Source organism: Marmota flaviventris, chromosome 14 (genome assembly GCF_047511675.1).
Source record: "Marmota flaviventris isolate mMarFla1 chromosome 14, mMarFla1.hap1, whole genome shotgun sequence".
Lineage (NCBI taxonomy): Eukaryota > Metazoa > Chordata > Mammalia > Rodentia > Sciuridae > Marmota > Marmota flaviventris.
This window is the reverse complement of record NC_092511.1, coordinates 89,215,922-89,239,005: the sequence shown is the minus strand read 5'-3', so window position 1 is coordinate 89,239,005 and position 23,084 is coordinate 89,215,922. Positions and strand designations below refer to the sequence as shown.

The 23,084-nt window shown below is 50.1% G+C and overlaps 2 protein-coding genes across 4 annotated transcripts; one reads left to right on the top strand and one right to left on the bottom strand.

Moving 5' to 3' along the window:
- Positions 1 to 2,669: 2,669 nt before the first annotated feature.
- On the bottom strand, positions 2,670 to 16,920 carry Tmem127 (transmembrane protein 127). 3 transcript variants are annotated; one of them, XM_027919763.2, is made up of 4 exons: positions 16,772 to 16,920; positions 16,046 to 16,413; positions 7,261 to 7,425; positions 2,670 to 6,408 (listed from the first exon to the last, which is right to left on the bottom strand). In XM_027919763.2, exons 2-4 carry the CDS (start codon positions 16,287 to 16,289, stop codon positions 6,101 to 6,103), a joined length of 717 nt encoding a protein of 238 aa, XP_027775564.2. In that variant the 5' UTR covers positions 16,290 to 16,413; positions 16,772 to 16,920; the 3' UTR covers positions 2,670 to 6,100. The 3 variants fall into 3 exon arrangements, with proteins under 3 accessions (XP_027775564.2, XP_027775563.2, XP_027775566.1); XM_027919762.2 differs by having other exon boundaries at positions 16,046 to 16,369; XM_027919765.2 differs by lacking the exon at positions 16,046 to 16,413 and having other exon boundaries at positions 16,772 to 16,917.
- A 164-nt stretch (positions 16,921 to 17,084) lies between these two features.
- Ciao1 (cytosolic iron-sulfur assembly component 1) lies at positions 17,085 to 22,339 on the top strand. Its single transcript, XM_027919795.2, has 7 exons — positions 17,085 to 17,374; positions 17,823 to 17,971; positions 18,163 to 18,274; positions 18,372 to 18,460; positions 18,698 to 18,899; positions 19,503 to 19,590; positions 20,817 to 22,339. The coding sequence occupies exons 1-7, from the start codon at positions 17,236 to 17,238 to the stop codon at positions 21,055 to 21,057; spliced, it is 1,020 nt and encodes a 339-aa protein (XP_027775596.2). The 5' UTR covers positions 17,085 to 17,235; the 3' UTR covers positions 21,058 to 22,339.
- The last annotated feature ends 745 nt before the right edge of the window (positions 22,340 to 23,084 follow it).

Here is a 23,084-nt window from a genome sequence, read left to right as displayed (position 1 = left end):
GACATGTTCTTTCTCTTCCTCTCTCCTAGTTCCTTCTTAATCTCTCCCCTTTCCTAATCTCAGGGGAAACAGGATTGCCTTTTTTCCTCATCCTAGGCAGATTTATCTGTCCGTGAGTGCACATCCATTACAGGAACAAAGTAATCCAGACTTTGGGAATGGAACCAGATGATCTCAGAAGTGACTCTCAAATAAACAAGTGAATCAAACTCCAACACAGAACAGTGGAATGTAGCCCTTGAATCACCTCTTTAAAAGCCCCGTTTTCCTGCTGATGGGCAGAATCACAGCCTTAAGGACACAAGTCCCCTGTGTTTCTCCTTTGCTAGCAAAGCAATAAACCTTCTTTTTCCTTTTTCTCAAAATTGGACTTAGCTTTTGGCAACACTCCCAGATAGCAGCTCAAAACAGTTCATGAGAACACCTGTCATTGTCAGCAAGACCAGGCTGTATGTGAAGCCACAAGGCCAATGACATCCGGGTCAACTTTTCCAGTCCTCAATCCTGCCAGTCATCAGACTAGAACGTCCCACTGCGGGCCTGCTCCTCTCACTTCCTAATACTGCAGATCTGGGAGTTTGTCAACCTCCACCATTGTGTGAGCCCATTTCTTAGAATAAGTCTCTTTCTGAATGTATTCACATCTTATTGGTTCTGTTTCTCTGGAGAAACCCAAGTAAAACAGCAACACCCCAAGATCAGCAGAAATTTCAGGAGTTCTGAGGAATTAATGCAAAAATGTACCCTAATGGAGGCACTCCATACCAACCCCACGGCCGGCCTGGAGTCTACTCCTGCCTTTTCCCTCCCCATCCCCTCAGGTTGACTTCAGGATGGAGATATGGGGTGGGGCTGGTGTTAGGTGGGTGGTTACCCCAAAAAGCCAGGATGTGTACCAAGTTATGTCTTCAGGAATACCAAGCACTACTCCAACAAAGCACTGAGCTTAGAGAGAACAAGTCAGGAGAGTCAGAGCAGGAAGCAGGGGCTAGGGGAGGAGAGAAGCAAAAGAGACAGTTCCTGAGACAGGATTGGTGCAAGCAAGGCTCGGCTTGCCCACTGAGAGGGGTAGGCCTGACTTTAAGGTCCATTTCTATTCAAGGATAGGTCTTACAGGCAGCTCATCTCCATTTCAAAGGCTCCTGCCAGCCAGGATTTCTCCTTCCTTGAGGCCTGGCCCTTGGGCTCACACATCCCAACCACAAACAGTGGTATTGAATCCAAGATCTCACAGGCAACCATCAATCAGGACACAGGATGATAGTCCAAGTCCTCAGTCAGGGAAAGGAGCATGATCTAAGTTGGGCAGAGATCAGTCATTCCAGTGCCTTAAATAAAGAGGTCAGTGTGAGCCTATGGCCTCTGTCGGCCATGTTTGGGGAATTGGCTTAAGCAGAAAAATATAGCAAAAGCATGTGAGAAGTCATGTCTCCTGTCATTGCTTGAGTCCCTGGACCCAGCCAAACCTCCTGAACTACGCTGAGCTTTGCAGTTATAGGAACCAATAAATCCCATTTACATGAAGGCCCATTTGAGTTCTGTGTCTTGCAGCTGTTAGTACCTGGCAGTAACTGTGCAGTTTCCAGCCCTCTGGGTCCTTCCACCTAATGACCTATTCCACCTCTCCAGTGGATGTCACTACTGCTGAAGGGCAGCAGCTCAGTGCTCCCCAAAGCCACACCCTTCCCTCTTCTACTTCCCCACCATGAATCCCAGCATTCTCTCACCAAATCTCACCCATTCTTCAAGCCCCAATGAAGTTTCTTTGGCCTCAGGAAGCTCCTTCCTTGACTGTCAGGTTTCCTGCTGCCTGGCAGCTGGATTGGAAAGCCCTCAAGGATGGGGCTGTGTGTTAATATCCTGCACCCTCCGCATTGGGTCCAGTATATTTGGTGAATGAATGTTGACCCCCTGGCCTAATGAACCTAAGGACAAGAAAGGCCTGTCAACATAATAGAAATTGTGTGTGTGTGCTCACACGTGCAAATTTCCCTTGTTCCCAGTCGATCATGAGGCAAACAAGTGGGAAAGAATAAGGGACACCCTCTCCCCACTACAACAAAGCCTACAACCAACCACCCCAAGGTGATTCCGGAAGCTAACTCTCCACCAATAGGAGAGGCACTGGAAATCTGAGCGAGAGTGCCACAAGACAGGTGGAACACAGCAGGCAGGTGGAACACACCGGGCATCGGGGCCACGTGTTCCATCTCACCACAGGGAAGGTCCCTTACAGGGCCAGTTGCCATTTTCTACAGACAAGGACAGGAACCTCTCAACAGGGCTGCCTACAGGCCCTGCACCCCTCAGGTCCCACTCTCAGGGACCTATACAGCTCCTGAAACAAGCCGTAACACAATTAACCATTCCCACATGGTTAAGCTGAGGAGTCTCACCACCACGTGTCCTGCACAAACGTGCAGGCAAGTCCTCCATCACCGGGATCAGTGAATGCGTTGCTGAGGGAGCTGTCTTCTCCCACAGCAGTGAAGTCAAGCACTACAGTGAGGAACCCAGTAGTTCTTAGTTCCCAAACCTCTATCCCTAGCAGAGTGCCTTCACGTCCGTGTACCCATCAAAAAGTAGTCACGTTCTTTATTCCACACACTGCCCAACCTCCATCAAGGTGCTACTCCCACAAAAAACTGCACAAAGAGGAAGACCGCAGGTTATTTGAAAACAAGGGCCAGGAAGTTTATTAGTTCCTTTGTGTCTCCCTATAGAACCTGTGTCTCATTAGCATAGTGACCCAGAGCATGTACAACTGTGGGTGAGATGCCAGCTGGAGATCCTCTGGGTATGTGGTGAGGACATCCTTTCCCCTTGGCAACCACCACTTCCTGTTTCCCAAGGGCTTTTTACTGCTCCTAACGTGCCCCACCGAGGTCTGCAGTTGACTACCTTCCAACTGTGGAGTATGGATGCTCCCGGATTTGCAAGGACTGGGGTTATTGGGTCCCTATCTAGCCCCTGGCTGTGACTGCTGCTTCCCCTCCTACTGGGGTGTCAGTCGCATCTGTCCCACCTTCTCACATTTTACACCAGGAGGCCCTCCTTCACACTGTCATGCCCATGGAGCTGGGTGCCTCCCTTCCCTCTCCCTGTGGCTTTTAGGGCATTCCATGGGCCTTCACCCCTTCTCCCACCAGATCCTGGTCCCCAGTGCGTTGTTGTCCTTGCCATTCCCTTGGTGGGAATGTCCTCTCCCCCTGAAGCTGCCTGTTCCTCTCCTCTGGAAAGGCGCTGTTTCTAGCTGTCCAGCAGACACCTCATGTCCCTCCACCCTCCTGTGCACAAGGCCTTCTCCTGAATTGAGGACATCAAAATCCCGGGACACAGGATCCTGCCAATCACCGTGTTTCTCATGGAGGCTAATGGTGATTTGTGCATAACACAAGGGACCTTTCATATGAATGTCTGAGCAGGCAGAAGAGAACAAATTCCCAGCTCCTAATAAAGACGTGTACTCTCCCCAGAAAAAAAAAAAAAAAAAAAGACCATCTAAATCGGTCACTCCCCAAGGAAGCCCTAAGCCCTCTGTCACATACACTGGGGCCTAGGCTGTGGGTGGAGAGAATGGAGTGTGAGCAACACTAGTGCCCAGCACCACCTGGAAACGCCTCCTGCAAGTCATCCTGGAACCACTTACTCCCAGGCCTCCGTCAGCATCGCGTCCTATGGCATCAATGGAAGGGCAGCTCTTCTGAAGCCACAGCTGAAGCCTTCCTCCCCACAGTGAGGTTCAACAGCTCTCCTGCAGCACCCCAGGGGAGGCAGGGAGAAAGGGCTGGGGCGCCCTCCACTGTGTCTAGCTGAAGGGTGTGGAAGTTTCCTGTGAGAAAGGTGTCAGGGCTAGGAGGCCCCTGGAGGTACAAATGTCATGAAGCAGGCACACGCCAAGTCCCTTCTCACTGTTTTAAATCACAAGCCTCATCTATGTCCTCTGCTTTTCCGAGAGGAAGGGAACAGATCAAATTGGGAAAATTGTGACAGAAAAATGACAGGCAGTCATTGGCACTTACATTCTTATCTGTAGTTTCTGTTTTTTGTTTTGTTTTGCGTTTTAATTTTTTTTTCCTAGAAAAGAAAAAACACAACCGGAGGGCTTTTTATGACAAACTATCAGTGTCAGGATGGCAGGGAAAGAAAGGCCAGAGGCATGGGAAGCCAATAAAAAGTGGGTTCCGAATCATGTGGAACGGTCCACAGGGCTGTGGCCAGGCCTTACGAGATGACCGTTCACTTTGGCATGCGAGTTTGGTGCCTGGCCTTCTGGCCTGCTCGCTCAGACACCCACACTCAGAAAGAGCTGGCCACACCTCAGAAACCTGCCAATGACAAACTCAGGACTTGACAGACAGACAGACTTATTAATTTAGCTCCTTGGCTCTGTGCTCAGGCATCACTCGGCAGCCTCTCCTGCCTACGGGACGGGTGTGCAGGAGTGGGGGCATCACCTCGGGGCACGCTTTGGCATCACAGCAGTGAACTCCAAGCAGCCACTCACTCGTGTGCAGACATGGTCCTCACCCACACCAGCATTTGTCCAGACATCCCTGGTCATTCTGGCCAAAGGCGGCCAGGGGCATGACAGTCCCCTTCTGCCACAGCTCAATGGCAGCATCCATTCTGCATTCTTGCTCCAACTGCTTAGCACCTCAAGGATGGGAGGAGACTGGAATATGTTCTCTTTTTAGCTCAGCACTGGACATGGCTCCAGAGAACTGAGTACGGACAGCTCAGTCGTCTGGATCCAGGCTGGGGGTGTCTCCCATTTTCCCCATGTGATACTCCAGGTCTCAGGCAGAAAATTCTGCTAGATCTAGAGCAAACAAGGTAGCCAGAGCGATGGAGGGCAACAAAGAGCCAGGAGCACACTGCGACCAGAGTACATTCAAGAAGCGGGCAGGGGCATGCAGCGAGCTGTAGCCCAAGTCACATTCTAGGGGACACACGGAGTCTGAAGGCTGTAGGCAGGCCTGTTGCCTGGTCGGAGTTCCTATGTGGAGACGGGAGGGTCCTGCCCTGTGGCCCCTGTTCCTGAGCTGAGGCCAGGTTCCGTCTCAGTGCTGCAGTCCTGAGGAGCACCACGCTGGCCAGCCAGCCAGGCCACAGTCCTCAGCCCTCTGAGGCGTGCAGCAATGGTTCCACAGGAAGGCCCCAGGGAGCCGCCATTACTGGGAGGAGGGAGCCAGGAGAGAGGGGCTGCATTCTTCTAGGAGATACTCAGGGAGGGCCACCAGGGCTCAGAAGGAGCTGTGGTCCAAACTACTGCAGAGCCAAAAGGGATGGGATTCATTTCTGAAAAATGATAATAGCCTTGTCCCTATTTTAAAAAGAGAATATGGTGGTTGTTGCTTGGTTTTGTTTTTTCCTTGCATTTTAAAATGCGAAGGGGCTGGGAGATGGAGTCCCCTTCACACTGGTCCTATATAGGCACCAGAAGGCGCGGGCTCCTGCCAGGTCCTGCTCTCCTTGCCTGGCTCCCACCACAGAAGCCAGGGTGGGCAGGGAGGGCGGCCCTCTACTCCCCGATGACGGTGGTTCCTTTTCCCTTTAAGCCAGAGCCCGCGAGGAGAAGTCCAAAGACTAAAGTGCAGAGAATCCAGGGAGTGGACAGCCTGGGACTAGGGCACTCCAAGGAGGAAGGAGGTGGTCAACAAGGAGCCACAGCTGCGGAACAAGCTCAGAGCCTGGTGACTCGAGTCTGCCAACATGGTCCCCTTTCTCTCTTGGGCCCTGTTGACAATTTCTCTCTCTGGGAATGTCCACTATTAGTAGCTCCCCAGGGAGTCCTGGTCCCAAAGATGTGGCCCACGATGGGGGAACACTTATCTGACCATCCCTGGTTGGTAGTGACTAGTGAACGGAAGGGAACAGAGGGTGGCGGAAAGGAGAAGGCATTATATAAAGTTGCTGGATCCCAGCTTTTGGGAGGAGGGACACGTGGACAACCCTAAAGGCAGAATCTCTCCTGGGGAAGGTTTGGTGAGGATGGTCAGGGTCCTACTGGTGAGGCCTATTGGGGAAGCAGGCCCTCTGGGTGTGAGAGGAGCTGCAGCGCTGGGGGAGGGGCTGTGGAGGAAGAGCCCAGCTGGCATTAGGGTGTGTAGGCAGGGGGTGGCTGGAATTGGTTGATGACTTCATACTCTGCGGGATAGGGCTCGTTCTCCTCCATCTCAGAAAGCAGCTCCAGAGCCTGCTCTTCTTCCTCTGTAGGGTAGTGGCGCAGAAGATTGGCTGCGGTGGCCAAGATTGAGGCTCCACCAGCTCCTGCCACCAGGTAGAAGCTAACTGCAAAGGTGACGTAGACCTGGGAGCCATGGTACTTCTTATGTTGCTGCTGCTGGGCCAGGATGAGTTCAGAAGCCCAGTAAGAAAATCCGATGACGGTGGCACACTGCAGGACTGGGGGACAGAGGGACAGCAAGAAGGGGAATTAGCAGATGCCCTGTGGCTAGGACGCTTGAGGACTAATCATAGCCTCTTGCTCCATTCTAAGTAGGGGCCTGCCTGGCCCCAGTCCCTGCAAGGAGTTCTACAGCCCAGGGCTAGGAACAGCTATCTGACTCCGACTAGACCAGGCAGATTCTCTGTCTAAAGAATTTGCAGTTGGGATACTAAGGTGCCTGGGTATGCTGGGGACCTAAAAAGAAGATATAAGAATATAAGGGCTGAGATTGTGGCTCAGTGGTAGAGTGCTTGCCTCGAATGTATGAGGCACTGGGTTCGATCCTCAGCACCACATAAAATAAATAAATAAATAAAAATAAAGGTATTGTGTCCATCTAAAACTAAAAGAAAAAAAAAAAAAAGAACATAAAATGTGGGAGCTAGAGTTGGCTGGCACTACCATTAAATCAAACACACACACCAGCCCAGCCTCCTGCAAAGGCCGGCCTGCAGAGAAGGAGAGCCCGCTGTGCTCTCAGGGGAAGTACAGGGCTGTGGCCTGGTTCCTTCCTTGCTCTTTCCAGGTCCTAAGCTCGAGTCAGCTTCAGCTGCTATTTTTGGAGAGCCGAGGGGGTCTCTCGCAAGATTCTAACACTATCCCGTCTCCAACAGTGCCCAGCAGGCTCGTGCTCCCTGCAAGTCCATCTGCAAATGGCTGGAGCAAGCTGCTAACACCCAGTGAGTGCTCTGAGGGCAAGAGCTCGGCACTCGAGCACCTGGAGTGATGTCTGCCTGCAGAAATGAGTCCCACCTGCCATTCCCACTCTGTGCCAGGTCCTCCCCTAGAATAGCAGGCCCTGGGCTTACCAGTGAGGATATGGGCAAAGGCATAGCGACGCGTGATCTTCAGGGCTGGGTGTTTGGGCCCAAAGACATCCAGAAGGAAGGCGGAGAGGCTGCACAGAATGCCCAGGAAGCAGAAGGCAGCAATGACCCGCAGGAGCAGCACTGTCTGGGGGTTCATGCAGAAATCTGTGGGAGGAGAACCAAAGCTTCAGGCCCCAATCACACCCTGGCATGGGCAGCACCCCACCCCCACCATCCTGTGAAGCCAGGGAGCCCTAGAGGACACTGGCTTGGCTCCTGCACGAGCTGGTCTGCAGAGAGGAGGGACAATCTCCACGGCTGCAGACAGGAACCTTGGGTCCCTGTTCCCATGCACCTTAAGGCTCCTCTTGCAGCATTCCCCTGCACTCTATGTGCCATGCCCTTCTCAGTGTTTTTAAAGGTCCTGGCAATTAATGAATGTGGTATGTTAACCCATTCTGCTAAAGGATGCTTGGGGCTCATGGGGAAAGTCCACTATCACCTGAGCAGAGACAGAAAGGCTAAGGCCAGAGGTCAGTCAATACTGACCCTCTACTTACTCATTCCTTCCCTTTTGTACCAAAAAGAAGTTGAACCTGAAGACAGTAAATGAAATAAGCAAACCCAGGACAAATACTGTCTGAGTTCCCTTATATGAGACACCTGAAATAGTCAAATTCCTAGAGACAGAAAGTGGAATGCCAGGGAGAGCAGCGTGTTTTATAATGTGTAGAGTTTCAATATGGGATGATGAGGAAATTCTGGAAAGAACAGTGGTGATGTTTGTGCAACGTGTGAACATTCTTTATGTCATTGAACTAAAAACCAAAAATGATTAAAATAGTAAAAAAGAATTTTTTGTACCAGGGATTGAACCCAGAGTGCTTAACCTAACCACATCCCTAGCTCTTTTTTATATTTTATTTTGAGACAGGGACCCATTAAGTTGCTTAGAGCCTTGCTAAGTTGCTGAGGCTGGCTTTGAATTTGCAATCCTCCTGCCTCAGCCTCCTGAGCTGCTGGGATTACAGGTGTGCAACACCATGCCCAGCTAAAATGGCAAATTTTGTTATTTTTAAATTTTACCACAATAAAAAATAAATAAAATGAAAAGGGGAAAAAGTTGAAGGTGTTTAGAGAAATCAGTAACTAAAAGAAAGTATTAAATGATGCAGAAAGACAGTAGACAGCACCGCCCATTTGCTTTCACTCCCTCCCTGAACCCTACAGAACAAGACTTTTTAACAAAGCATAGACCCAAAGAGAAGGGGGCTGGGAAATGAAATTATGAAACTAGATTCACACCACAAAGCCCCAAAAGGCTCAGAAATTAATGGACATCGCCAAGGTGCACGCATGCTCCCCCTAAATGAGAGAGAACAAAGGAAAGAGAAGATGGGGAGGCAGAGCAATATTCAGAGCCATGGTCCCAGGGTGACAACCAGGCGTCCAACACAGGGACTTACTCTTTCTCTCAGAACTTTAGCATCATTTATTAACTGCACAACACTGTTTGTTTTAATAGCCATGCAAACTTCCAAAGCTTCTAGAAGCACAGAATAAAATACAGTCTGATCCCAAAAGAAGTCAGATCATGATTAAGTACTTTAAGTATTAATAAAAGTTGAAAATGACCAGGCACAGTGGCACATGTCTGTCATTCCAGCTTCTTGGGAAGTTGGGGTAGGAGAATCCCAAGTCTAATGCCAGTCTCAGTGAGAACCCATCTCAAAATAAAAAGGGCTGTGGATGTACACCAGTGGTAGAGCACTTGCCTACCACATGAGGCCCTGGGTTCCATCCTAAGTACTGGGGGCAGGGGGAAGGAAATGGATTTTGCTGACCTATCTGTAATCCCAGCTACTTGGGAGGAGGATTGCATGTCTGAGGCCAGCCTGGGCAATTTAGCAAGACCCTGTCTCAAAATTAAAAAAAAAAAAAAAAAAAAAACATAAAAAAAAATGGTTAGGGAGCTCAATGGTTAAGCACTCATAGATTCAATCCCTGGTACCAAAAAAAAAAAGGTTGGGGTGTATGGATGTACCTCTCAGTGGTCGAGCCCCGCTGAGTTTAATACCCAGTACAGCAAAACTAAAAGTCATGGGCCTTAATTTCCTCTCCCCCCTCTTCCAGGTGTTGGCCAGCTCTTTCATTCAGGCCACAGGTCAACAAATGATTTAAAAAACCTGGAAAAGGCTGGCCAGACTTAGGGTACAGGATCTCTTCCCAAATCTTGGTCAGGATGAGTCTGTGGGTGGTGATAATCAAGCCCTCATACACATCGATGTATCTTGGGTGCTGGTTGATAGCATGTTTCAGGCCCCCAGAGGTCTGATTTCTATGTCTGGAACAGGGCTGAGAAATCTGGATTTTGACAAGCAGTGCAGGTAACCCTCGGGCACATGGTCCAAGCCTTCTCTCCAAGAAATACTGTCCCAGATCCCAGAGGAAAGTGGAAGGATGAAAGAAAAGTCCAGGAGCGAGGGGCAGGGGACCCAAACCCAACAAAGCCGACTCAACTCAGCAGTTGCCCCATCATGGGGTCTTGGGCAGAGGGAGGCGCTGGACCTTTGTGACTGACAGGTATACCCTACCTCAGGCTCAGAATTCTTCATTCAAATGCTAGCTGGACCAGGACAAGGTTCATGTGCTTCCATCTGGCTTTGGGTCACTCACTGAGCTGTCCTTAGGGATGTCATGATCTCATCTGCTGACCATCTGTTTGGGGCTTGAACAGCCAGCCCCAGTGACGGCGAAGCACTGCCAGGGAGCGAGAGCTCTGCCCGCAGCTGGACCAGCCTGTAGTGCATCCAGCCCCTGCACAGCTGAGACGGCGTGGCAGGGCTGCAGGAGTCCCAAAACCCACAGCCCTCAATGAAAGAAATGCCTAGGAGGCAGGGGCTGCCCCTGCTTTGCTCTGATTACTGCTAGTAGCTGAGATGGCTCTTCTCAGGGTCTGTGCAGTACTTGGGGGGGTGTGGTCCTCTGCTGCTTCCAGGAATGCCCTGAAAGAGGCAGGCTGCTCTGCAGCAGGTCACATTGGGTTCTACTCGCATTACTCAATGCAGCCAGGCAACGAGTGAAGAAAGGGATCCGCGGGGCTTCAAAAAGACTGTTTTGCTGCTTCCGCTCACTGGTGAGCATAGGATGCTCATTTTATTATCCTTAAAAATGTGCACCTATTGGGGTTGGGGATGTGGCTCAAGTGATAGCGCGCTCACCTAGCATGCGTGAGGCACTGGGTTTGATTCTCAGTACCACATAAAAACAAAATAAAGATATTAAAAATAAATAAATAAAGGTCCATTGACAACTAAAAAAAAAATTTAAAATGTGCACTTATTATACACACTTCTATATGCCTGGGGTTCAAAATACATTTATTTTAATAATAAGGAAAATATGCACGTGATTAAAGTTTCACAGAGGATGTCCCCCCCTTCCAGATATCCACCAGCCCCTGGCCAGAGGCAAACACGGAGGGAGGTGCCCCGCATACCCCTGAGGGAAGAGCCAGCACACCCAGAGTCTAATGTTTTCTTAGTTCATCCTGCCACCACCTGGGGGTGGTTCACCACCCAGCTCAGATGAGGAGTCAGGGCTCCAGGAATTAAGTGATTTTCTCCAGGTCAGAGTGACTTCACACCCTGCCCTGTGCTGCTTGGAATCACTGAGCCCCAGTCAGCTGCTTTATTTTCCCTAATGGAGATAATCAATCAAATCCTAAAGAGGCGCCTGGAGTGAAGGGGTCAGGGGCTGACAAATGCTGCCAGAGCGTCCTCAGCAGCAGCTTGCTGGGCTGCTAAAGGAACAGCTTGCAGCAGGAAATCTCAAGGAAAAAAGAAAGGCAAGAAAGGTTAGGGTCATTAAATAACCGGAAGTGCTCATATGGGGACGTACTGGGCAGAATCTGCTTCGTGTGGTGTTTGAGCCTCTGCAGCACTATGGGCCAGGAGTCCACTTCTGGGTAATGGTCAGGACACCAGGAAGATTCTGGACCTGCTGCCAGATCCTACAGGTTACCTTGAGCAAGTACTTGACTGCCCTCAGCCTCTTTCTCTCATGGATCAAATGAAAGCAATAATATCTGCTCCTGTCCCAGTCACAGGGTGCAATGAAGGGCCAGCTGATTCCTTGCCGATGACAGAGCAGCCACCTGTTCTGTTACTGTCAGGGGCTGTTACAACTGGGCCACAGCAACATCACCCAGTGTGTTTTTCTTACACCAACTTTTTGGACCACACAGTTGTCATGTGTGGGTCAGAAGAGGTGTCCACCAAAATCAGATGGAGGGCTCACTCATCAGAACCACAGCGTGGCTCAGAGAAGGGGCTTTCCATCTGAACCTCAGGCAGATTTGCCAGCTGCCTTTCTACACCCCAAAGCTGTGAGGAAGCCCTAAGATTTCATGCACATGCTTATCTCCACTGGATAGCCTCCTAAATTTCCTTTTTTTTTTTTTTTTTTTTTGCAGTGCTGGGGATCGAACCCAGGGTCTTGTGCATGCGAGGCAAGCACTCTACCAACTGAGCTATATCCCCAGCCCATGCCCTAAGATTTCAGAAGAAACAAATTGTGAACTTCCTTTTGCATGACGATAATGGATGATCCAGGAGCCTGCTGCCATGTCTCCGATGGGACTTTTATTGAGAGGTCTCAGCACACAGAAAGGCAGCAGTTATCCCAGACCACTGAGGATTCAGTTCAGTGTTTTCCCTGGGGACACGGCCTTACTGTGTCTTGCTTCCCTTCCTACACAGCAGCAGGCAGGGCAGGCAACAGTACCTGCTCTCTCTCCAGAGGAGGACTAGAGACACAGGCCCCAAGGGCTATGTAGGTGTGACTTTATTTGTGGAAGAGGAAGGGCACGTGGGGCAAGGCCCTGATTTTAAATTCAAGCAGTGGTTAGGTCCACCATACTCTGGTGAAACACACACCCTGTCCTCCAGTTGTGCTCTAGCCTGTTTATTTTGTTAAACACTGCTTGACTGTCCCCTCGAGTCACCAGGAAAGAAGGCAGCTGCTATGTAATAGGATCCCAGGGAGCTGACTTTGCCCAAGGTCACTGATGAGTCACAGGGCTGGATTTGTTTTGAAGGCCCTGGCTCTTCCTGTCTACCTGCCCATTACTCTAACCCCCTCCTGACCCACGTGGGCTGTAGGCAGGAAGGTTATAGTGGCTTCTGACCAGCTTCCTGCTGTTGTCCCACCTCCCTCCTCCTCATCAGGTCCCTGTGAGTTAGAGGCACTTCCCCACTGTCCCAGTCCCTCTGTGTGTGCATGGTCCTACCTGCCAGCCTCTCCTCGCTGACTTTCTTAGCTTCTAGACACATCTCAGACAGGCCTCCAACAGGGCCCTCTAGTGTCCAGCCAGGTCTTTCCCATAGACAGCAATGATGCTAGTCCAGATGACTAAGGTCAGGCCCTGCAGGGCCTTGCAGTGCCAGCTGCCTCATTACCACCCGCAGGTACACAGGCCCTCTCAGGAAAGCCCTGCATCCTCCGGTGGCTGCTGTCAATCGTAAGTCACCTGATTCCAAATTCCAAACTTCCTCATTCTCCAAAGATGCTTCCTGAGGCTGTTCATGGAGCTGTCCTGGCTGGCCTCACGGGAGAGACAGAAAGGGGGTATGGGTCACCCCTTCCCCAGGTCTGAATATTGCTCTGAACCCAGAGCCAAGTTCAAGAGCTATGTGGTGAGCAGGCAGCCCTTGGGGGATGGAAGAATTTAGGACAGAACCTTCTGAGCTGGGCTGCACTTGTTAAAGCCTCTTTGGTTGAGTGGAGGATGAGTGGCTTTGCCTTGGGATCACCAACCTAAGCCTGATCACTGAGGCAGAGGGGGACAAAGAGCACAGCTTTGGCTGGGCTTGTGGTCAAAATTCAACCAGAACGGGGAAGTGATAAGCCTTGGGCAGCTCTGACTGAAAGAAACAAAACTGAACACACTAAGGCGGGTGGTAATAGGAATGGATTTCGGCATCAATGCCACCCAGATTAGCTGTGTGCTCCTGAGCAGATTACCCAATGTACCTGAGCTGAGACGGTTGTAAAGTGGGGCTGATGACCATACCTACCAAAAAAGATGTTTAGCAGAAACTGAAAGGTGACATAGAGTGTATTTAACATAATGCCAACACTGGCGCTGGTGCGGCCAGCTGGCCTGCCCCACTCCTCATGGCACGAGGAAGCCTGGCAGGTCTGTTCTTCCCCTGGAAGCATCTATCCATCTGTGCCCCGCAGCTCTGCTCCTCTTGAGATGGGAAATATCCCAGGGTCAAGTTTCACTATCTGTCAGGTCCTGAGGATCAGCATGGTCGCCCAGGATGTGACATGTCTGAAAGCTCACTGGATACCAAAACCAACAGGTAAAGAAAAGGGAGAGGAGGAGCAATCAGGGACTTTCTGATTCTTTGCCTTCTCCTGTTTCTGTGACAGCTCACAAAGCACCACTGCCAACTCTCCTGTGAACAGACACCATGTGTTCCTGCTTGCACTGGACAAGGAGACAGCCACGGGCAAGCCACAGAAACAAGCCATGGGTTAAGACCTCTAAACACAGAGCAGAAGTAATGTAAAGGTTAAGGTAACAGATTTTATGTAAGATAAAATCTGTTCTGCATAATTTCTTAGAAAGGGTAAATACATATGTGAACATAGGAGAAACTACACCAAGAACTTCTTTTTATTTATTTTTCACATGCCTTTGACAAGGATGCACACTAAGGCAAGGTCATTCTTTTTTTTTGGGGGGGGGGTGCCAAGAATTAAACTTTGGGCACTTGGCCACTAAGCCACACCCCAGCCCTATTTTGTATTTTACTTAGAGACAGGGTCTCACTGAGTTGTTTAGCGCCTCGAATTTTCTGAGGCTGACTTTGAACTTGTGATCCTCCTACATGATCTTCGTATCTCAGCCTACCCAGCCACTGGGACCACAGGCGTGTGCAACCACGCCTGGCTTGTGAGATTATTCTTTGACAGTTACAGTAAACAGAATAAAAACCTTAAATGAGAAACAGAATCGCTGTACATTGGTGTCACAGATCGGAGGGAGTCTCAGCTAGGCACCCAGCTGGGTCGCCTTGGGGAGATCACTTCACTGTTTTGAGACAACAGCTTCCTGGATTTCTGAAATAAGGATGTGGGACCAGACTGCCTCTCCCTTGGTCATGTGAATTTTATGAACTCCCACACCCAGGATGATCTTCAAAGAGGAAGCACCATGAACTCTCCCTGTTTGTAGGTGACACGGAACCCCTGAAACCCCATGGGGTGAAGTGCAAAAGGTCTGGAGGAAGTGGTAGGAAGGTGGCAACTGTACTTCCCAGAAGGCAGATGCAGGGGGAATGTGCTGAGGGGAAGATCATGCAGATTCACTTGAATTTGATGGCCCTTGTGCCATCAAATGATATGGAAAAAGCTGCACATCCCCAGGCCTCCATTGGTTTTAAAGAGCCAACCCAGGCCAGGGCACCATTCAGGGTGAAATCTGGAAGCAAACCAGAAGTCCCCAGCCTGTTCTCTATATAAAATCATCCAAAAGCCTCTAAAACTCAAGAGAAGCAAAGCATTAAGAGAATGATCAGAGGGCTGGGGTTATGGCTCAGTGGTAGCCTGCGAGGCCCTGAGTTTGATCCTCAACACTACATAAAAATAAATAAATAAATAAAGATGATTCATGTCCAACTAAAAAATAAATATTAAAAAGAGAGAGAGAGAATGATCAGAGAAAGACAGCATTAGGCTACTACAGAATAAGGTTTCTCAGCATAGATCTGCAGATATGGTATATGACCCAATGCACAAAGGGGAAATAAGACCTTTTCACCAAATTCCAGGGCTTGAATCCTTCAAGAGACAACATACAGATATCTAACAGGAAGGGCTTCTAATACCCGGGCAGCAGATATCTGGAATACATCACAACCAGGGAGAGGCACAGAAGGAAACAGGAAGACCTTTAAGAATGGTTGATAAATGGGGTGATAAACTGTGATGTTTCTAAGGGATGTTTGGGGGTTCACTGACCATTTTTAGCTTAAAAATCTGATAGTATAGTCCTACCCTCACACTACACAGCCTTCACCCCCACTAATGGAGGCAGGACAAGGCAGGATGAGCCACAGAGCTTCTTGAGACAGGCCCTTCTGTGGGCTCTGAACTCCTGCCTTGCCAAGTAAAGAGAACAGTCATTTTCTTCTGCCTACCTGAATGAGAAAACAACAAAGCAACTTTACCTCAGTTAGGCTACTTATAAGAGTTTCAGGAGCCAAATTCCAACTGTTTGTTGGCAATGGAACTGACTTCTGATGTCCCAAAATGCCATGGACCCCCTTTTACTTTGAGAAAAGTACAAATACCATAGAATTAAAATATTTTTTAAAACCTAGTCATATTAAAAATTCCTTTTTTTCTCCATCAATCAGGCTGACCCAAAGCTGCTTTCCTGTATCTCAAAGGTTCCTTAGAAGAGTATGGCTAATCATGACCCTTATCTTTTCTCCCTTTTCTCCACATATAGCGCCCTTCCATGGGCAGAATCCTAAAATAACAAGGAGTCCGGATTAGCATAGCTGTGAGGAGTAGGTGCTTAGCTGAAGAACATTAGAATTAATTAGAGGTCGGACCCCATACAGAGCCACCTGGTGGGCATGGACACCAAGAAGGAACGGGTTGTTTTCTTCAACCAAGTGCTACCCCCTCCCCCCAATTATCTCTGCTTCAGCTAGTCCCACATACTGCACGCCCCCTGGCCCGGAGGGCAGGAGCACGGCGCCCTCACCTTTCAGCAGGTCCGGGTGCACGTAGCCCAGCACGTCCGAGACCCCCAGCTCCTGGCGGGAACAGGTGCCTCCGTGGATGTGCAACCAGGCAGGCTCGGCGAGGGCAGTGCACAGCGCCGTGATAGACAGGGCGCCAGGCAGGGCCGAGGCCAGGCTACGCTCCGGCTGCTTGGGCAGAGCGCTGCCTTCCGGACTCCTCCGCCGGCGCCCGCCGGGCAGCCCTGCGCCTCCAGGGGCATACATGCCCGGGGCTGCCCACCGTCGCTCTGCGGTCGCTGCTGGTCGCCGCCGACCTCCGCGGGGCGCGCAGAGCCTGCCTGTCCCTGTCCCGGGAAGGAGAGCGATGCACTGGGTTACCGGCGCGAGGCTGTAAGAGCCGAAACCAGGGGGTGGGGGGTGGGACCCAGGGCGGAGCGGAGGCTGGAGGACTGCGGGATTCGGGGGGCGGGGACGGGGGACTCTGGATTAGAGATGCGGGACCTAGGCAGAGAGACGGTCGGGGACCAGGTGGGGTCTGGGCACACCGGGACAGAGAAGGCGGAGGTACTGGGGATCGACCACTGGTGGTGGTATGTCTGCACCCCGGACTCGGGGCCAGAAGGTGCCCAGGGTCGGAGGACGCGGCTGGGCCGCGGGGATCCGGGACCGATGGTCGGGGACCGGCATTTTGGGGTACAACCTGCGCGGAAAAAAAGACCCTCCCCATGCTGCCCCCTGCTTCTCACCGGTTAGCAGGCCTCAGGGCTGGAATGGCGCCGCTCCGCCCCGTCACGGGCTTCTTAGCTGCCCGGGGCCGAGCTATCCCAGGCCCCAATCCCGCAACGCCCAGACCGACCCGGTCCGATGCACTTCCGGCTTCCTCCTCCTGGGCCACCACCTCCTCCGGCGTCGGGCCCCGTCCCCCGCGCGCGTCACGGCGTGCGCGCGCCGCCGGCTCCGCGCAGGGCCTCACGGGACTTGCAGTTCGCTGCGGGCCCGCGATTCTTCTGCCGTGTGTGGGGCGTAGCAACTACAACTCCCAGAGGGCCGCGCGGCCGCGGGCCCTTCAGTTCCCAGGACTACCCCGGCCCGCGGGCGGAAGCCGGAGCTTCGGAGGCCGCTGGGGCCTGGAGCTGGCGACACCGAGACGTGCGCCTTGGGACCTGCTGTCGGCGCGCCAACTGCCCACCACCTCTTGCCCCGCGCCGCCATGAAGGACTCGTTGGTGCTGCTTGCCCGCGTCCCGGCGCACCCCGACTCCCGCTGCTGGTTCCTGGCCTGGAACCCCGCGGGGACCCTGCTGGCTTCGTGCGGTGGAGACCGTAGAATCCGCATCTGGGGCACCGAGGGTAAGGCCTGGCCTGGCTGCTTGAGCCTGGCGCATAGTGTGAGTGCCCGGGGAGAGGCGACTTTCGAATGGCTATCCGGAGACGAGCTCGTCAAAGGAAGGAGTCTGCACGTACTGGCGCGTCTGCGGACCGCTACCGAGGGTGGTCGGATGGTAGCCTGTGGAGTGACTTGCAACTGGATGGGAGCGTTTAAATTTTATCTTGAGGTCATTGGGGAATGTTGACAGTTTCACATTGGGAGGGTGAAGCCTCAGAGTTGATGTGGAAGGCTTCTTCCAGAGGAAGTAGTCAATTGCATCTTCATTAAAGCACATTGTTAAACTACACCGATTTGGCCTGGTCGGACAGCAGGCTCCAGGTATAGCTTCTGTTATTGAATGGCAGTGACAGCGCTCCAACACCTTCTTGTGCATCCAGCTCCAGAGCCTGACCTGTCCTCTGCTTGCAGGTGACAGCTGGATCTGCAAGTCTGTTCTTTCTGAAGGCCATCAGCGCACTGTGCGGAAGGTGGCCTGGTCCCCTTGTGGGAACTACCTAGCCTCTGCCAGCTTTGATGCTACCACTTGTATTTGGAAGAAGAACCAGGATGACTTTGAGGTAACCAGGCTGCATGGGGCTGGAATCATTGTGTGCTCTCCAGGGCAGGTTTAGGAACCTGAGCCAACCTAGTTCAGTCAGGCTGTAACAGTCAGAAGGCTACAGCCTTCACTTAGAAACTGTGACCTTAAGTTTTGGCTAAGTTCTAGGAGTCACAACTGCTGTTAATTCTCATTCCTTTCTCTTTTCAGTGTGTAACCACTCTTGAAGGCCACGAAAATGAGGTCAAGTCAGTGGCTTGGGCCCCCTCTGGCAACCTCTTGGCCACCTGCAGCCGAGATAAGAGTGTGTGGGTCTGGGAAGGTGAGTCCTGGTCCCTCCGGGTGTAGTGGACAACCAGCTCATAGACATCCCTGTGTCCATGACAGGATCACATCTTGGGCTCCTTTCTGTTCCATAGTTGATGAAGAAGATGAGTATGAATGTGTCAGCGTCCTCAATTCCCACACACAGGATGTCAAGCATGTGGTTTGGCACCCGAACCAGGAGGTCAGAATTGGGCCAGGTCTCTTGGTGGGAAGGAACTTTGGCATGCAGGCTTGTGTCCAGCCTTCCTCTGCTCTGCAGCCTCTACTTGGCTTTTATAGGAATTTCTGTGGCCAAAAAGATTAGTCTTTGTATATAAACAGATCCCTGGGCCTGTTCTGGCAGGGGGAGGTATTGTAAATGACAGGTACTGCCTGGGCCATGCAGACAACTGCTGGATCTCCTTCCCTCCTCCCCCAGCTATTGGCTTCTGCTAGCTATGATGACACGGTAAAGCTGTACCGGGAAGAAGAGGATGACTGGGTATGCTGTGCCACCCTTGAGGGCCATGAGTCCACTGTGTGGAGCTTGGCCTTTGATCCCAGTGGCCAGCGACTGGCATCTTGCAGTGATGACCGTACAGTGCGCATCTGGCGTCAGTATCTGCCAGGCAACGAACAAGGTGAGGGTCCAGTAGTAGAGCTAAAGGGACAGACCCCTCCATCTAGAGGTGTGCTGTCTGATAGGACACATCCATGAACCATAGCAAACTCAGGTAAAAAGTAATGTGCCGCAAGAGGGCTGCAGGTGGTGCTGGGAGAAAGGGGGAAGGCTGTGCAGAACAGCCATCTTATCCAAATCTGAAAGGATAGGTAGGATTTTAACACAATGGGAATTTACCATGAGAAGAGAATGCAGAGTGAAAGCCCAACAGCACAAATAGAAGTTGGTGGTGGGAATGCCTAGACTTACATGAGGAATAGTGACACAGGAATTGGGGAGAAATAAACTGGGCTGGCTTGACTCTTGATGGCCTTAAAAGGCCAGCTAACTAGTCAGAGCCTGCAGCAGAATAAGGAAATTTTCTTCTCATGAGTCTGCTTTCTGGCCAGTGTGTAAGGCAGATAATGAGGATGGGGACAGGATTAGAGATAAGGGCAAATGATGGTTTGAAGGTTGGGGTGAGGGAGGGCAAGATGGGTTTTCCTCTGCAGTGGTGCAGTGACTCCCCAGAGGTCCCCAGGACCTAGACACATCTGGGGCTTAAGAGAAGTCTGTCATGCAGGGGTGGCATGCAGCGGTTCCGACCCCAGTTGGAAATGTATCTGCACTTTGTCGGGCTTCCACTCCAGGACCATTTACGACGTTGCTTGGTAAGACCTCCGTCCCCGACTTCCCCATCTACCATAGGAGGGGTTTTAGAGATGTCAGAACCCTGTGCTGCCCTCCACCATCTCAGGAGTATGTGGGAATAAAGAGCAGCTACCCTGATGGCTGTCAGATCAGGCCTGTCACCTGGGTGCAGTGATACCCATCTGTAATCCCAGTGATTTGAAAGGCTGAGGCCCTAAACAGCTTAGCAAGACCCTGTCTCAAAAATCATCATCATCATCATCATCAAAAAGGTGTTGGGTATGTAGCTCAATGGTAAATTGACTCTAGGTTCAATCCCCAGTACCCCCCCCCCCAAAAAAAAAAAAAAAGTTAGGCCTGTCTATGTGTTGGCTTGAAGTTGGCTGGCCTAGTGCTTAAAGGAGGAGGGAGCAGACTTAGACCCAGGCCTGTCCCAAGATTAAGATCCCAGACTGTGAGGGCAGCATCAGCCCTTAGGGCTCACATCATCCTGGAATTTGTGAATTTGTGAATGGGGTCTTTATTGTTTGGTAATAATGGAGGCTAGAAAAACCATACCATTCCTACAGGAGAAGAGGTCAGAGAGCAATTCTGACCCTGAGAATTGGATCTAGGAAATAATTCTAAACCATGAAGAAAATTGATGTGCATCCAAGCTTTATGTATATTAGCAAACATTTGAGAATAACAAAATTCAACAAAAATGGATTTACATAAATTATGGTAAAACTCAATAGCCTGTTTAATAACTGTTTTAAAAAAGGTTAAGAATACTTTATGACATGGGCAACTGCTATGCTACATGAGAAAAGTTCCATTAAGAATTGTGTGTAGGTTAATTATTTACTTCAGGCTAATTATACCAAGGGAAGCTGAGCAAAGCGGTGCATACCTATAATCCAAGACTCAGGAGGCTAAGGCAGGAGGACTACGAGTTTAAGACCTGCATGGACAATTTAGGGAGAGCCTTGTCTCAAAAAGTAAAAAGGGCTGGAGATAGAGCTCAGTGGTAGAGCACCCCTGGGTTCAATTCCTAGTTCTACCAAAAAAATTTTTTTGTACTGAAAGCTAAATCAAAGCACCTGAAGAGGGCCATGGTTTGGCTCGTAGTTGGGAAAGCTTTTCCAGAAAAGTTTTTAGTCTTCCAGCTAAGGCTGGAGGTTTGGGAAGACAACAGGTACAGGAATTGCCAGGTCAGGGAGGCAGGAGCAACCTGCAGACCTACTGCTGTCTCTGTTCCTCCCAGGTGTCAGCTGACAGGGGCCCTGGCCACTGCTTGTGGGGATGATGCCATCCGGGTGTTTGAGGAGGACCCCAGCTCAGATCCACAGCAGCCCACCTTCTCCCTGGCTGCCCACTCGCGACAGGCCCATTCCCAGGATGTCAACTGTGTAGCCTGGAACCCCAAGGAGCCTGGGCTCCTGGCTTCCTGCAGTGATGACGGGGAGGTGGCCTTTTGGAAGTATCAGCGGCCTGAAGGCCTCTGAGCTACTACAACTTTGGAGTAAAGGTTCCCCAGGAAGTTGAAAGACTTCTAGTCCTCGGGGACCTGGAAAAGCTTGCTTGACCTTCATTTAGCCTGGCTCACCTCTCCTGAGACCTGCATGGCAGTGTGGAACCACAGGACTTTCCCTCCTTGGTCCATGAGGACCTTGGTAAAGAGCCACAGGATGTCTACATTGTTAGCCAGAGTTTGTCTGCTTTAGGGGACAGTGTGTTACATTTTGGGGGATGAATATAGTATTTATAATCACAGCATACGTGTGTGTGTTTCTGTATGTAGGTGTGCAACAGGGAGTGTACTTCAGACCTTCCTGACAGTGTGAGCTTTATAGAACTAATCCATTCAAGTCCAAAGTCCTATTTCATGAAGACATTCAATCTTTCCCATTGTGGACTGTCTAAGTCCTGCTTTCCCTCAGAAAACCTCTTGTGCCATTATTCTGATGCCAACAGAGGAAATGAGAAAATAAATGGGAAAGACATGAGCCCCAAAAGGGAGAATTATATTTGGCCACAAGCCATACTTTCTCAGTAAAGATGAAAATTGGGTCTCAACTTGTTGAAAACCATGGGTTTGGATGTGTTGGTTGTCCCCAAGGCACAGCCTTCACTCTGCTTGTTACATTGTAGAACTTGTAATCTTAGATTTTGGAAAGGTATCTAGAACACTTTTCTCAAGATCCCGAGACTCTTTTGGGGATTGGTACTGAGCACAACCATGGTAGTAACCCCTAACTAGTAGTAGTAGTTGTCATTGCCTGGCACCTACAGTAAACACACTGCTGACTTCACCTAGACGTGGCCTTGATAGAAGCAGTAAAAATGGTTAACTGTATTAAATGTTACCCTTGAGAACATTTATAACACTAAGAAAATGGGAAAGAAGCATAAAGTACTTCCTTCCACAGTCTCAAGTGTGGCTGTCTTGAGGGAAAGCACGTGTTCAGTTGAGTCACAAGCTGTTAGCTGCAGTCTGCATGGCACACCGTTTTTACTAGGAAGACTAGCAAATCCTAGTATTGGGACTTGGTTATTTGACTGACATCTGGAAAATGAAAAGATGAACCATTTATTGTTAGTAGTCACTGCCAATGATAAACTGAAAGCTTATGTCAGAATAAGAATTTCTGAAAACTTTTAGAGCCACCACTATGAGCTTTACTAGTAGTTATTTGTTATTGCTTAACAAATGTGATTTGTGTAATGAAAGGTATTGACATTTCAAAGATCTGTCATTCAACAAATTACCATTTTTCTTCTCCCTGATTTGTTTTGGAAGTTGTTTTTTTTTGGTTTTTTTTTTTGTAAAACATATAACAGTGGGGGGGGGCTGAGGCTGTGGCTCAGTGGTAGAGCGCTTGCCTAGCATGTGTGAGGCACTGGGTTCAATACTCAGCACCACATAAAAATAAACAAATAAAGGTCCATAATCTTTTTATTTATTGGGGATTGAACCCAGGGCCTTGTGCATGTAAGAAAAGCACACTACCAACTGAGCTATATCCCCAGCCCAAAGTCCATATATCTAAAAAAAAAAAAGATATAACAACGATGAGGTTATTTTTAAACAAGTTGTTTTAAAATTTTAAATATAGCAAGTAAAAAAAGAACATAACCTCAATAAAAAAAAAAAAAAAAAAAAAAAAAACAAGAACTTTGGTTTAATTTTGTATAGTGTAAAAGGGGTTTTGAGACAACTGCCTATCTAAGGAAATTGCCCTATGGAATCCACCCTCATTACTGGGGCTGGAACCCAGGGCCTCACACGTGGCAGGCAAGCATTCTACCAGAACTACATCCCTAGTGCTTATCTTAACACAGGGTCTCCCTAAATTGCCAGGCTGACCTGAAGCTTGGAATCCCCCTACCTCAGCCTCCCCAGTAGCTGGGATTACAGATGCACACCACCACAGCCAGCTACCTTTTGTTATTTTTAAAAATATATATATTTAGTTGTTGATAGACCTTTATTTTATTCACTGATTTATGTGGTGCTGAGAATCAAACCCAG

Bases quoted from the DNA above. Each gene is read 5' to 3' on its own strand.
- Ciao1 (XM_027919795.2), top strand. From the start codon at position 17,236: ATGAAGGACTCGTTGGTGCTGCTTGCCCGCGTCCCGGCGCACCCCGAC. The intron at 17,972-18,162 runs GTAACCAGGCTG...TTCTCTTTTCAG, and splicing joins AGAACCAGGATGACTTTGAG to TGTGTAACCACTCTTGAAGG. The intron at 18,900-19,502 runs GTGAGGGTCCAG...TCTGTCATGCAG, and splicing joins TCTGCCAGGCAACGAACAAG to GGGTGGCATGCAGCGGTTCC.
- Tmem127 (XM_027919763.2), bottom strand. From the start codon at position 16,289: ATGTATGCCCCTGGAGGCGCAGGGCTGCCCGGCGGGCGCCGGCGGAGG. The intron at 7,426-16,045 runs GTGAGGGCGCCG...CTCCTCCCACAG, and splicing joins GCACCCGGACCTGCTGAAAG to ATTTCTGCATGAACCCCCAG. The intron at 6,409-7,260 runs GTAAGCCCAGGG...TCTGTCCCCCAG, and splicing joins CTTTGCCCATATCCTCACTG to TCCTGCAGTGTGCCACCGTC.